The following is a 13,251-nucleotide window of genomic DNA, read 5'->3' as shown; positions in this document are numbered from 1 at the left end:
ACAAAGACTTAGTTTCGAGTTTCGAGTTAAGTATGTGTATTAGGTTCATGGTTGGTCGGGTTGACTACCGTAAACAAATTCAATAGAGTTCATTAGCTAAACTAACCCAAGTATTGTTCATCGTTCTTTAAAAATTATATTTACCCATTATCCATATCATATTAATAACTAAAATTTTAACATTCACATATAAAATACACACGCCAGAACCCATTACGTTACAGACGTGAAATGATCTTAATCTTAAATTTGGGTCGGAACCCTATTTTGTGTTTGGTCAAATTCAATCTTAAAAAAAAAAAAAACCTTAAAATTTTAAGTTGATATAATAATAATTAATATATATATATATATATATATATATATTGGTATAAAAGGACCTCACATGTTCATTGCACACCACTAGCCTTCTATCTTCTACACCAACCATTAAAAAAGTTGCTGCTGCAGCCTCAGCTTCTCCTCCTCATCACAGAGCTCCGGCGATGGCTTCCACGGCGAAGGAACGCTCAACTGTGGCTTCCTCCAACTCCGACGACGGCCAAGAACAACAACACTACTCTTACGCTGCGCAATTGGTTACCTCATCAGTTCTGCCGATGACACTCCAAGCAGCCTTCGAGCTTGGCTTGTTTGAGATCTTGGCCAAGGCTGGCGATGGGGCCGAGCTGTCTCCGACTGAGATAGCCACTAAGATAACCACCTCGAACCCGGATGCTGCGTCGATGATCGATCGGATCCTGAGGCTTATGGCGGCCCACGCGGTGGTGGGGTGCTCTGTGATCATTGATGAAAATGGGAATCAGCAGAGATTGTATAGCCTTGCGCCGGTGGCTAAGTATTTTGTTCCGAATGAAGATGGCGTGTCGTTGGGTCCTATTGTATCGATGATCCAAGATAAAGTCTTTCTTCATAGCTGGTTCGTTCTAATCTTTTAATCAATGATATATTAGGAGCATTTTATCGTAATTTTGTACATACTAAACAAAACTCGATCTAACTCGTAAACCAAATGTCCTAAATTTGAAATTATATTCACAGGAGTGAGCTCAAGAATGCTGTGATTGAAGGGGGAGTTCCATTCAATAGAGCTCATGGGGGAGTTCATGCCTTTGAGTACCCTCGCTTGGATCAAAGATTTAATCAAGTTTTCAACAACGCAATGATAAACTACTCCACTACGGCCATCAAGGCCGTTGTCAAGTGCTACAACGGTTTTGCAAACCTCAAGCAACTGGTTGATGTTGGTGGTGGCCTCGGGGTCACCCTTAAAATCATCACGTCTGCATACCCTTCAATCAAAGGCATCAACTTCGATTTGCCTCATGTTATTCAAGATGCACCTTCCTATCCAGGTAAACAATTTCTTCCCGAACTTTATCTCTATACTTTTAAAAATTTTCGAGTGGCTTGATTATATTAAATTTGGAGGATAATTTGTAAACCAAAAATGTTGTCAGGTGTGGAACACGTAGGAGGAGACATGTTCGAGAAAGTTCCCGAGGGAGATGCTATTTTCATAAAGGTTAGTTTTCTATATATCTTTATTTCAATATGTTAATATCACGTAGCATTAACACTAGTAAGCTTTATAAAAAAAGTTTATAAATTATCTCTTTTTGAAAATTTATTAATATTTTTGAAACGTAATCGATAATGATAAAGTATTTATGTAACTTTATACAGTGGATACTTCACGATTGGAGTGACGAACATTGCGTGAAGCTACTGAAAAATTGCTACGCTGCGATCCCGGACGATGGAAAGGTAATCGTGATGGAGGGAGTGCTTCCAACGGTGCCTGAGACCTCAGAAGCAGCTAAAGGCATCATCCAAGGCGATGTGCTTATGATGACTCAAAACCCAGGAGGAAAGGAGCGAACTCGTGATGAGTTTGAAGCCCTCGCAACCAAGGCTGGGTTTAAACACGTCAAATTCGTCTGTTTCCTAAGCAATCACTGGATCATAGAGTTCTTGAAATGAACCTATGTTTACTTTTTTTTAAATAATGTCGGTGCTTATTTATTTTAGTACTTAAAAAGAGCCGTTTGGTTCGATGTTTTGTTTAAGATGCTGGAAAAAATTGCAAGGTTTTGACAAAAAATGAGCAGAAATATAAACGGAGTTTGGAGTGATGATATTATTGAATACTAAACTTGACTTTTATAGCCTTACATATAAATAAGTAGAGAGATATAAACTAACCATAAAAATAATGTCCGAGAAAATAAGGACCCGTGGTGGTGTAGGTTAGGAAGCTAGAATTATTAAGGAAACTAAGTGAACGTTCAAAAAGAAAATATCACGACGACACTTGGAATAAGCTTCAAAGGACAAACCCAAGTACTTATTTTAGGGAGAACGTCGGCCAACCAAGTAAGTGGTCTTACTATCCGTATGGTTAGAAATTGATGTTTTGTATGATGACACATATATCGTGGTTCTTATCTCGTGGTTCTGCACGTGTCATATGCTTGATATGTGTGATATGTTTAGGAAATGATATGACTATGAAATGTTGGTGGTGTGTTATGTTAAAGTTTGACACGTGTTATGATGTGACGTACTGGGGACCTCGTGCATCATTGTGTGTTCATGCATCAGGGAGCACCACTCTTTTTATGATGGTACGGACGCTACGAGGCAGGAAAATGATCATTATATTTATTATAATGCTGCGATGGTTGCTATTCCTAATGAGTGTCCGACAACAATAGCTCTAAAGAATGCTAGCCCAACCAAGAAAGGGGTTCAGAATGTGTGTGAACCGACTAGTGGGTCCATACTCGCACGTGTGAGTCATGTATAGAACAATAAATACACATTCAATTACCCGTTTATGACAGTGGCCTAAGGGAATATAGATCGAAAGGATAGGTCTCATTCATGATGACGGGTGTTTGCATTGAACTCAATATTGGGTCACTCACTGTTATTTCTATTTCAGATAAAGGTAAGACACCCTTGTGCAGTTTACGACGGTATCGCAAGTACAGACCATGACACATGCATAGGATATTGCATTCATCTTTTAGACTTAGGTTAGAATATAGTGTTTTTAAAGACGTTTTTACATGTAAGTTCACGACAGTGATTTATGTTGAAGTTTTAAATGATTATTTCCCCATAAATGAGTACGTTAGGTATACTAGCTACTTTAGACTACAAAATTTATAGGTTCGTTACACGAACTCCGTTTTCGGTTTTGTCAAATTGACCTATCAAAAATGTTTTAACGTGCAAATTAAACCGAATTTCTTTTTTAGTTGATAAAGTAATAATTAAAAAATATATTTTTTCTTTTTATAAAAAGCTAAAGTGAGTAGCCAAAAAAACCCCATATCCTCATTGCACACCACTAACCTTCTATCTTTAACTCCAACCATTAAAAAAGTTGCTGCTGCAACCTCAGCTTCCCCTCCTCATCACACAGCTCCGGCGATGGGTTCCACGGCGGAGGAACAGTCAACCATAGTTTCCTCCATCTCCGACGACGGCCAACAACACCAACATTTCGCTTACGCTATGCAATTGGTTACCTCATCAGTTCTGCCGATGACACTCCAAGCAGCCTTCGAGCTCGGCTTGTTTGAGATCTTGGCCAAGGCCGGCAATGGGGCCGAGCTGTCTCCGACTGAGATAACCGCTAAGTTAACCACCTCAAACCCGGATGCAGCGTCGATGATCGATCGGATCCTGAGGCTTCTGGCGGCCCACTCGGTGGTGGGATGCTCGGTGATCATTGATGAAAATGGGAATCAGCAGAGATTGTATAGCCTTACGCCGGTGGCTAAGTATTTTCTTCTCGATGAAGATGGCGTGTCATTGGGTGCTTTGTTATCGATGATTCAAGATAAAGTCTTTCTCGAGAGCTGGTTTGCTCTTTTCTTTACATTTTCTTTTCTTTTGATCGATGATATATTATGAACATTTTAAATAACACTTTGTTTATCAAAACCGTAATTTCAAAACTCGATCTAATTTGTAAACCAAATATCTTAAAATCGAAATTATATTTGTAGGAGTGAGCTGAAGAATGGTGTGATCGAAGGAGGAATTCCATTCAATAGAACCCATGGAGGAGTTCATGCCTTTGAATACCCTCGCTTGGATCAAAGATTCAATCAAGTTTTCAACAACGGAATGATAAATCACACCACCATGGTCATCAAGGTAGTTGTCGAGTCCTACAACGGCTTTGCAAACCTCAAGCAACTAGTTGATGTTGGTGGTGGCCTCGGAGTCACCCTTAAAATCATCACGTCTGCATACCCTTCAATCAAAGGTATCAACTTCGACTTGCCTCATGTCATTCAAGATGCACCATCCTATCCAGGTAAATAATTTCTTCTCGAACTTTATTTTCAGTTTTGATTTCTATATTTTAAATTTTTTTTACTATTATTCGGGAATTTGAGGGATATTTGTAAAGCATAAATGTTAGCAGGTGTAGAACACGTTGGAGGAGACATGTTTGAGAAAGTTCCAAAGGGAGATGCTATTTTCATGAAGGTTATTTTTCTAAATACATTCTTATGTTATAATATTCTGATCTCGAGAATGGTACGATATTACCCAATTTGAGCATAACTTCTCGTAGCTTTACTTTGAGCTTCCCAAAAGGCCTTACCGTAACATTTTTATATAGTGGATACTTCATGATTGGAGTGACGAGCATTGCGTAAAGCTGTTGAAAAATTGCTACGCCGCCATCCCGGACGACGGGAAGGTAATCGTGATGGAGGGAGTGGTTCCAACAGTGCCTGAGACAACAGCCGCAGCGAAAGCCATCGGCCAAGGCGATATGCTTATGATGACTCAAAACCCAGGAGGAAAGGAACGAACTCGCGATGAGTTTAAAGCCCTTGCAACCAAAGCAGGGTTTAAACACGTCAAATTCGTTTGTTTTATATGCAATTTCTGGATCATAGAGTTCTTGAAATGAACTTATATGTCAACTTCCTCCCACTTGTACCGTTTTCAATGTTTTGTTTAGAATGTCGGAAAAAATAATATTCGAGAATTGTATTTGGTGACGCATTAAAAATTTATCAAACTTTGATGACTATGATCTCTACAACGATGATCTACGTAAGTAGTCAATCAAGATCCCAACATTTCTGCTATACGAATAAAATGTTCATATTTTCCATAGACTAGACCTGGACCGAACTTGTGCCTTCACTTTTTAAGGTTGGGTTGGGTCATATCGTGTTAGGTCAACCCAATGATAAGGGTGATCAGTGTTTTTAACAAAAAAAAAAAATCAAATATGCAGACTAAATACATGTTTGTACAAACTCAAATACTGATCCTTAGATTCTATCTCTGGTAAGCTTTAAATCTTTAGACGTGGATATGCTGGTAATTGACCTTCTAATTTATGGATCTGTTTCTAGTCGGGTTAGATTAACCTTAAATTGTCGATCCTTCAAATTCTTGAAGCGTCGTGCAGTTTAAATATTTCAACTTGCCTTCAAAGCATTTTCAAATTAAATTTTCTTCATGTTACCGGAATTTTGACTCCTAAAAATTTTATGGAGCTTACATATTAATAATAATAAAAAATTAATATATTTTTTAAAAAAATTAAGTATATTAATTGTAAAAAAGAATTAAAGAGTATTAATAAATTTTTTAAATATTTTGAGGTATTTTTTAAATTAAAGGAAATATTTATTTATTATTGTTATTATTATTTTAAGTTGGAAGGATATTATTCAAATATTTACAAATATATATAATTTTTTTTTAATTTATTAATTTAGTATTTAAACGGAGGCTGCCGTAATTATTTCAAAATGGAGAGTGGCAATGGCTACCGACTTTGGAAGACAGACGTGAAAAGCACACAGAGACAGTCGTCGGAAGAACGCCAACGCTTCAAATTTCGAAGCAATTCGGTGTTCCATCTCTTCTCTGTCGAGTGAATAGCGCACTATCATCATAAGCTTCATCGGATTTCTTTACACGTCGTAGCATTTTTGCGCTCTGGAACGTACAAAATTTGTCACTCTTCTGTTGGTTCTGGGTTAGTCGATCAACGACAATCGAACCTTGTCTTTTGGTTTCTTCGTATTCAGGTTGATTCTTCATGAGATTCTTGCTAACCTGAGTTCGCTTCAACTCTTTTCAATCTCTTTTTGTTTCGCTTTTATCCACTAATTACGGTAAATCACAACGAACTTTGTCTTCTTCTAAATTTGAGTTGGATACTGTATGCTTGAAGTAGAACAATTTGAATGTTAGCTGTTGCTTTCTTCGGCCTCGAATTTCGGTTCGTATTTGTTTTCTTTTGCTTGGATCGAGAGCAGAGGACTGGTGAATTCGAGGATTAGGTTCTGAACTTTTCATGCTAGTCCATGTGGATTCAGCTGTTGGTGTTTAATTTGGATTACCTCATATTTAACCTTGATTCAGTAGTTGATCCTTTTGTACAGTTTTGAATTTAGAACAAATATGATTCTCTATAGGTTGATACATGTGCATGGATGTATTTGAAGTTTTCTGGATTTGTATTAATAGGATATTCAAACTAATCAGCTGCATAAATACTTTTATATTTGGAAATCTATATTAATCTCAACACAAATATATTGGCAATTCATGTTTTGTTCTCTGTTCCTCTGTTATATGGCTATTGATTTTGAAGGATTCTTGTTTTTACGTATGGCTTCCTTGTATGGTAATAATATAAGGGTTGGATGAGGAGAACCTTTATAAGGGGTTCAGTAACTGAGGTTTTAAGGGTGCAGCCTTTTTGTTTTTTTTTTTTTTTTCGTTTTCCTTAAAAGAATGAAGGATGCTGTCTATTAATGCTGTCGTATATGAAACAGTTCTGGAAGGTTTCAAGTTGGTACGAGAATGTCGGAGAGTTTTGCTTACAAGAGCGTGAAGATTGTAATCTTCTCAAATAAACTCAACTTCCTTATGTCTTTTGGGCCGCTAGCAATTCTTGTGGATAAGTTGACTGGACACAATGTAAGTTAAAGACGTCATTGTTGGGTATGAATTAATATCAGTTATGGATTATGTGTTTGTTGAGGTCTTTATGTGGATTACAGAGTTGGGTCTTCTTCCTGAGTCTATTGGGTATCATACCGTTCGCTGAGCGGTTAGGTTATGCGACAGAGTAAGGACTTCGGGATCTCACATTTAATGCTAAATTTCNTTTTTTTTTTTTTTTTTTTTTTTTTTTTTTTTTTTTTTTTTTTTTTTTTTAAATCTAAAATGCTTTTTGCAGCTCATCTAATTTTTCCTTTGAAACAGGCAGCTGGCTTTTTACACTGGGCCTACAGGTTGAGTCTCGATCTCAATTTCACACGACTATGATATTCTGAGTTCTTTTGATATTTGGAGTTAAGAAACCTGTTCATGGGATGTTTATGAGTTTATATAGCTTTTCTTTTTGACACTGGGATAACTCATGATGATTGTATGTTCAATGATATGCCTTAGGTGTTGTAAAATATCTGCAACTGCAAAAATGTTCTTTTTGCACTGTAACTCCTGGTGCTGATTCATCTGTTGCCATTAGTCTACTGAACGAGTACAATCCTCAGAAGGGGAGGGAGAGGGGGAGGGAGGGTTCTGTCGTAGTGTACTATATACAAATTATCGTAGTTGTGAAAATCTCAAGTGTATTTGGTAGGAAAAACATTAGTGTGCACATACGCACATCAAAGAAAAAGTAATTACAAAGGTATAAGGGGATCAAGCGTCCCCTTAACCGTGTAAAAAAGTGGTAAACCTTTCGTATTCTGATTAGGCGAAGTTTTCTTTTTCAATTAACTATTCTTCCATATGCACAGCTGTTTCATGCCTATTCTGTTTTCTTTTGGATTTGGTTATAATGATCCATTATTTGTTAAATTTTCTCTACTCACTTGACGATTGAATCTGCAGTTGGCGGTCTACTAAATGCTACTTTTGGAAATGCAACAGAACTCATCATATCAATTTTTGCACTGAAAAATCAAATGATACGTGTTGTTCAGCTATCCTTGCTAGGCTCAATTCTGTCGAACATGTTGCTGGTGCTTGGTTGTGCGTTCTTCTGTGGTGGGCTTGTTTTCAACAAAAAGGAACAGACTTTTAACAAGGTATAAAGGTTTCAGTTTCACCCCAACCCAGGAATGGCTTTTCCTTTTACCTATTAGTTTTTAAGCTACTTTTTGTGCTAAAGCTGAAATTTCATGTAGGCAGCTGCTGGTGTCAACTCAGGATTGTTGTTAATGGCTGTCATGGGCCTTCTTTTTCCTGTTCTTCTCAACTACACCCACAGCGAAGCCCATTTTGGGAAGTCGGAATTGGCACTTTCTAGATTCAGCAGTTGCATTATGCTTCTGGCTTATGCTGCTTTTCTTTTCTTTCAGTTAAAAAGTCAGAGGAATAATTATTCTTCCGTTTATGAGGTTGATTATGTTATTTTTGTTCTTTCTTTGAAGTTATGCATCATCATGGAAGATAATTTGTGCTGTCTTCTGCATAAAATTTATTCTTTGTGGGGCTTATAGGATCTCAGGCAGTAGGGTGTTCCAGTTGTCCTAAAAGACCCTCATAAAAGTTTGGAATGGGTGCAATGGTCTTAGTCATATATTAGTTTAAATCCTGATAAAAAAAATCCCCAAAATATAGTCATAGTTTTTGTTTTGATTGGTTAAATGATGGCAGACCACAATGAAAGATAGGAGGGTTACCATGAGTCGAATTGGATGCTCTTTTGTTGACCAGCCTCATATGTTTTTCCCCCATTTTACTTGATATTTTTGTTTACTTAGTAATCCACGTTCTATTGAGCTGCAAGTTCAGGAAGAAACTCGGAGTGAAGAAATCTCAGATGAAGATGAAGCTCCTGAGATCACCAAGTGGGAATCAGTTATCTGGCTATCAATTTTGACTGCCTGTATCTCTGTTCTATCAGAATACTTGGTCGATGCAATCGAAGTATTACTTTTTATTTCATCGCCTTCTTGATCATCTGAGTAAAGGCTTCAACTTTTGTCAAGAAGCTTAGCTTATTAATTGATTCTTTTACAGGTTGCATCTGAATCATTGAAAATCCCAGTGTCGTTTATTAGTGTTATACTGCTTCCGATTGTAGGGAATGCTGCTGAGCATGCAAGCGCTGTTATGTTTGCTATGAAAGATAAGCTTGTAAGCTTTAGAACATATTATCCATCCAAATTCCTTGTGATGGAAAAACGGACTGATGCGATCTCTAGTTTCTTGGCAGGATATTTCTCTGGGTGTAGCTATCGGATCATCAACCCAGATATCTATGTTCGGGGTAAGTAATTGTATCCATTTGAACATGATGCTGCAGAGTCCTTATTTCTTCTACTTGCTGTACTCTACAAATTCAACTTTTAGTGTCCTTCTGTCACTTTGTCATTGCGAGCCTGTGATGTTTCTCTGAATTTGAATCTGCATCGCAATGGCCTTCAGCTGATTTGTTCTTACTTGTGTCCCATAGCTAATGAATGAAGTATTGAAGATTGTTTTCTACCGTCGGTTATGAGTATTTTTTATTTCTTCTTTTTAATTACATTTAGTTTTTCAACTTAATGTTGTTAGTTTAAACTTTTAAATTTAATGTTTTAATTTTCTTTCTTAAAAGTTAGATCTTGTTTTATTCTCAACATTTGAATTTCTCAAGTCATCTCGTTTTGAAAGTCAATGCAGATTCCCTTCTGTGTGGTAACTGGGTGGATTATGGGTCAACCAATGGACTTGAACTTTAAACTCTTCGAGACAGCTACACTTTTTATAACTGTGATAGTAGTAGCTTTCTTGCTGCAGGTATGTAATCAAAATCTGTTCTTCATATCTTGGAATATAAATTCTTCTTTTACTTCCCATTTCAGAATAATCAAAGACTTGAGTTTATTCATCATCCATGTAAAAGTTACGTTTTTCTACAGGAAGGAACTTCAAATTACTTCAAGGGACTTATGCTTATCCTTTGTTATCTGATAGTGGCAGCTAGTTTTTTCGTGCACGTTGATCCTCCATTACCCGGTGAGTAAACGTGATAGCTCTATATTTTCACCATTTGAAGTTGGCTGAAATGTTCGAGTTTTTATTTGTTTTAGAGGGCAAACTGGAGAGTTTGAAAGCGTAGCTGAGGAGGAACCTTCAGTGAAATTTAGAAGGGTTCTCTCCAAGAAAACTTAGCTCAAAGATTGTGTTACAATGCAAGAGGTGCTGTAAGTGCCTAAGCATACTGGTCTATCTTAGGCTTTTTTTAACGAGGAAACATGATTCGGTGTAATTTTACTGTAAATATTGTTCATTTCCAGATGCTAGACCTGCAACTTTTGTGAATAAAAATGTGTTTGAAGAAATACTGAGGTGATCTTTTAGGTGGCTATATTCTGTGAGAGAAAAAAAGACCTGAAAGCCACGTGTCCCCACAGCATATGATTAAACCTTACATAAAAGTCAACGAGTGGAGGAGAGAGAAAGTTAGGGTGAGAGAGAGGGGGTTGACCAGGTGTCTGAAGAGTGAGCTACCGACCCATGTCTCACACGCTCAATGGCGTTGAATTCTTTAATAAAATCATGCAGCTTTGATGCCTCTCTCTCTCTCTCTCTCTTACCATATAACCAACCCCATGCAATCACTTCTCGTTTCCTACTGTCCATTATATATAACAATGCCAATCTTCTCTCTTCCCATAATAGAAAAAACCCACCTCCCTTGTTCTTTTTCTTTATTTGGAACCAAAAAATAAAAGAGTATTGAGCAAAGCAGATAGTGAAGCAACAAAGCATTCTCTTTTAACATTGTACTGTTCTTTGCCTTGCCATCTCTGTTCTTTGGCTTTTTGTTTCTTTTTGTTATTGTTTTGCTTTTGGTTAAGAAAAGAAAAGGAAAGAAAAATGGGGAGAATTCCATGCTGTGAGAAGGAAAATGTTAAGAGAGGACAGTGGACGCCTGAAGAAGATAACAAGCTCTCTTCCTACATTTCTCAGCATGGCACTCGCAACTGGCGCCTTATACCCAAGAATGCTGGTATAACTCTCTCCCTTTAGAACATTTGAAATCATTTTAATTACTCAATGCTTAATGCTGCGATGACATTCAGGTCTCCAAAGATGTGGGAAGAGCTGCAGGCTACGTTGGACGAATTACCTGCGCCCCGACCTCAAGCATGGCCAATTTTCGGATATGGAAGAGCAAACTATTGTCAAGCTACATTCTGTTGTTGGCAACAGGTTCACCACCTTCTTCATATCAGCATTGCTTGTCAATCATCAAAATGAATTTGTACTAAATAAGATGACTGATCTCGACCCCGCAGGTGGTCTCTGATTGCAGCTCAGTTAACTGGCCGCACCGACAATGATGTCAAGAATCACTGGAACACTAAGCTGAAGAAGAAGCTATCAGGTATGGGCATTGATCCAGTTACTCACAAACCATTTTCCCATCTAATGGCTGAAATCGCCACCACTTTAGCCCCTCCACAAGTTGCCCATCTTGCTGAGGCTGCGCTTGGCTGCTTCAAAGACGAAATGCTTCACCTTCTTACTAAGAAGTGTGTTGACTTCCAGCTCCAACAGGCCAATGTACCGCCGGGAAGTTCCTCAGGAACTTATAATCACAACAATCAAAATGAGAAAGATGGTACTGTCGAGAATATCAAACTTGGTTTGTCAAGAGCCATTCAACAGTCTGATCTGATCACTCCATATAAGCCTTGGAATTCTACTGATGCAACAACAACGAACTTGGAGGGGACAAGCAATTGCTTCCCAGCATCAACGTCAGGATTTCAATACCCGCCGCCCTCGTTCGGCAATGAAGGGGATGTGCCGTCATGGAGCCAGAGCATGTGTACGGGGAGTACGTGCACTGGAGGAGAACAACAGGGGCAACTGCATGAAATCCTTGAAGAACACAGAGAGGAGCTATCAGAGGGTGGAAAAGAGATGAGAAATGGGACAAGTATATTCAGTTCAGACTCTGTGTTGTGGGATTTGCCATGTGATGATCTGATGAATCCAATAGTATGAAGAAATTGGCACCAAAATCCCAAATAAATTCTATCATCAAATGATACAATTGTGAATAGAGGTTTCTCCAGTGGCCCTTCATTGTATGAATCGGAGTACTTCACAGAATCTGTTTAGTCCGAAGAATAAGGAAGCAACTGAATTAGCTCAGCATAATTTGTAGAACTCCCCCTTTCTATTTACAACAACATTACAACAATTCCTACACATGGCAAATATGGTTTAAGATAATAGAACCTAACAAACTACTGGTTGAGGTATGAGTTTCTTCTCTTAAATTCATTTAATTTAAGTCTTTTATCCTTCCAAGGTTTTATTCTGAGTTTCTATTTTTAATGTTTTTCAAATGGCAAGTTTGTATAGTTTGTTTTACACTCGAAACGATTCCATTAATGTCAAATCAGTACATTAAGTTTGTAGGGAGAAACTGGAGCAGTTGCTTGCAATGGTTGTTCGAGTTATCGTTGTAGATGGTTGATAGAAGTGGTCGTCGATAGTGAGTAGTGGTCACCGGAGATGGTTACTAGAAGTGGACGCTGGAGATGAGGAGCCATTTTGAAAGTGGATGTTGTATTATTTGTTCATTTAATTTTGGGGGGGAAAAGAAAATACTCCCCCTTGAGTCGTTACAAAATGTTCGCTTAGGAAGCGAGCATACGTGAGCATACGTAAACAATCTTAGTAGTGTCCTAGGAAGTGAGCATATGTAAACAATCTTAGTAGTGTCCTAGATTGGTTCGAACTAGACATGGTCAAAACATAAACATTATTACATGCAACTTCTTTTGCGCAATAATATTTTCTCCTACAAATAATTGTTATCAAGTTTGAGTGCATTCAAGAGTGCATTCAATCATTTTGAAGAGAAAGTAGATGGATCAAATATCCGTAACATACATGACTTATATAGCCTCAAAATGAATAACATACATGACTTATATAGCCTCAAAATGAAAACCGTGATACTGACTATAATAGGCTCTCGTACATAGACATAAAGTTCATAAGTGATATCAAAGCTCTGATAGACATAAATAAAGGAACAAAAAGATTCAAACGAAAGGATGAATATATTGAAGGGCAAAAATAAAAAGAAAGACACTAAGTTTTAAAAAGTTTCGAAATTTGGCCATAAAATAATAATGATAATAGTAATAATTATAATAATTGGGGAAGCGAAACTATTGTTTCTACTGCTTCGAGCACACATCCAAACCCCGCCCCCCCCCC

General features: G+C 37.7%; 4 protein-coding genes across 5 annotated transcripts; all 4 read left to right on the top strand.

Moving 5' to 3' along the window:
• Positions 1 to 411: 411 nt before the first annotated feature.
• On the top strand, positions 412 to 2,138 carry LOC111800840 (caffeic acid 3-O-methyltransferase-like). The gene is made up of 4 exons (XM_023684716.1): positions 412 to 919; positions 1,042 to 1,355; positions 1,461 to 1,525; positions 1,687 to 2,138. Exons 1-4 carry the CDS (start codon positions 486 to 488, stop codon positions 1,981 to 1,983), a joined length of 1,110 nt encoding a protein of 369 aa, XP_023540484.1. The 5' UTR covers positions 412 to 485; the 3' UTR covers positions 1,984 to 2,138.
• A 1,211-nt stretch (positions 2,139 to 3,349) lies between these two features.
• Positions 3,350 to 5,080, top strand: LOC111800841 (caffeic acid 3-O-methyltransferase-like). The gene is made up of 4 exons (XM_023684718.1): positions 3,350 to 3,875; positions 4,023 to 4,336; positions 4,448 to 4,512; positions 4,649 to 5,080. Exons 1-4 carry the CDS (start codon positions 3,442 to 3,444, stop codon positions 4,943 to 4,945), a joined length of 1,110 nt encoding a protein of 369 aa, XP_023540486.1. The 5' UTR covers positions 3,350 to 3,441; the 3' UTR covers positions 4,946 to 5,080.
• Positions 5,081 to 6,787: 1,707 nt separating this feature from the next.
• On the top strand, positions 6,788 to 10,346 carry LOC111800829 (vacuolar cation/proton exchanger 5-like). Its single transcript, XM_023684702.1, is given in 12 exon segments — positions 6,788 to 6,833; positions 6,836 to 6,981; positions 7,065 to 7,132; positions 7,270 to 7,298; positions 7,906 to 8,102; positions 8,202 to 8,414; positions 8,812 to 8,946; positions 9,040 to 9,156; positions 9,236 to 9,289; positions 9,685 to 9,801; positions 9,924 to 10,020; positions 10,095 to 10,346. Coding segments are annotated over 12 exon segments (1,233 nt in total). The 5' UTR covers positions 6,788 to 6,802; the 3' UTR covers positions 10,124 to 10,346.
• A 96-nt stretch (positions 10,347 to 10,442) lies between these two features.
• On the top strand, positions 10,443 to 12,212 carry LOC111800845 (transcription factor MYB80-like). Of its 2 annotated transcripts, XM_023684724.1 has the most exons (4): positions 10,443 to 11,017; positions 11,091 to 11,220; positions 11,307 to 11,395; positions 11,465 to 12,212. In XM_023684724.1, the coding sequence occupies exons 1-4, from the start codon at positions 10,885 to 10,887 to the stop codon at positions 12,019 to 12,021; spliced, it is 909 nt and encodes a 302-aa protein (XP_023540492.1). In that variant the 5' UTR covers positions 10,443 to 10,884; the 3' UTR covers positions 12,022 to 12,212. The 2 variants fall into 2 exon arrangements, with proteins under 2 accessions (XP_023540492.1, XP_023540491.1); XM_023684723.1 differs by having other exon boundaries at positions 11,307 to 12,212.
• Positions 12,213 to 13,251: the final 1,039 nt, after the last annotated feature.

This window comes from Cucurbita pepo, chromosome LG08, assembly GCF_002806865.2.
Source record: "Cucurbita pepo subsp. pepo cultivar mu-cu-16 chromosome LG08, ASM280686v2, whole genome shotgun sequence".
Taxonomy (NCBI): Eukaryota; Viridiplantae; Streptophyta; class Magnoliopsida; order Cucurbitales; family Cucurbitaceae; genus Cucurbita; species Cucurbita pepo.
This window is presented reverse-complemented; position numbering and strand designations above follow the sequence as displayed.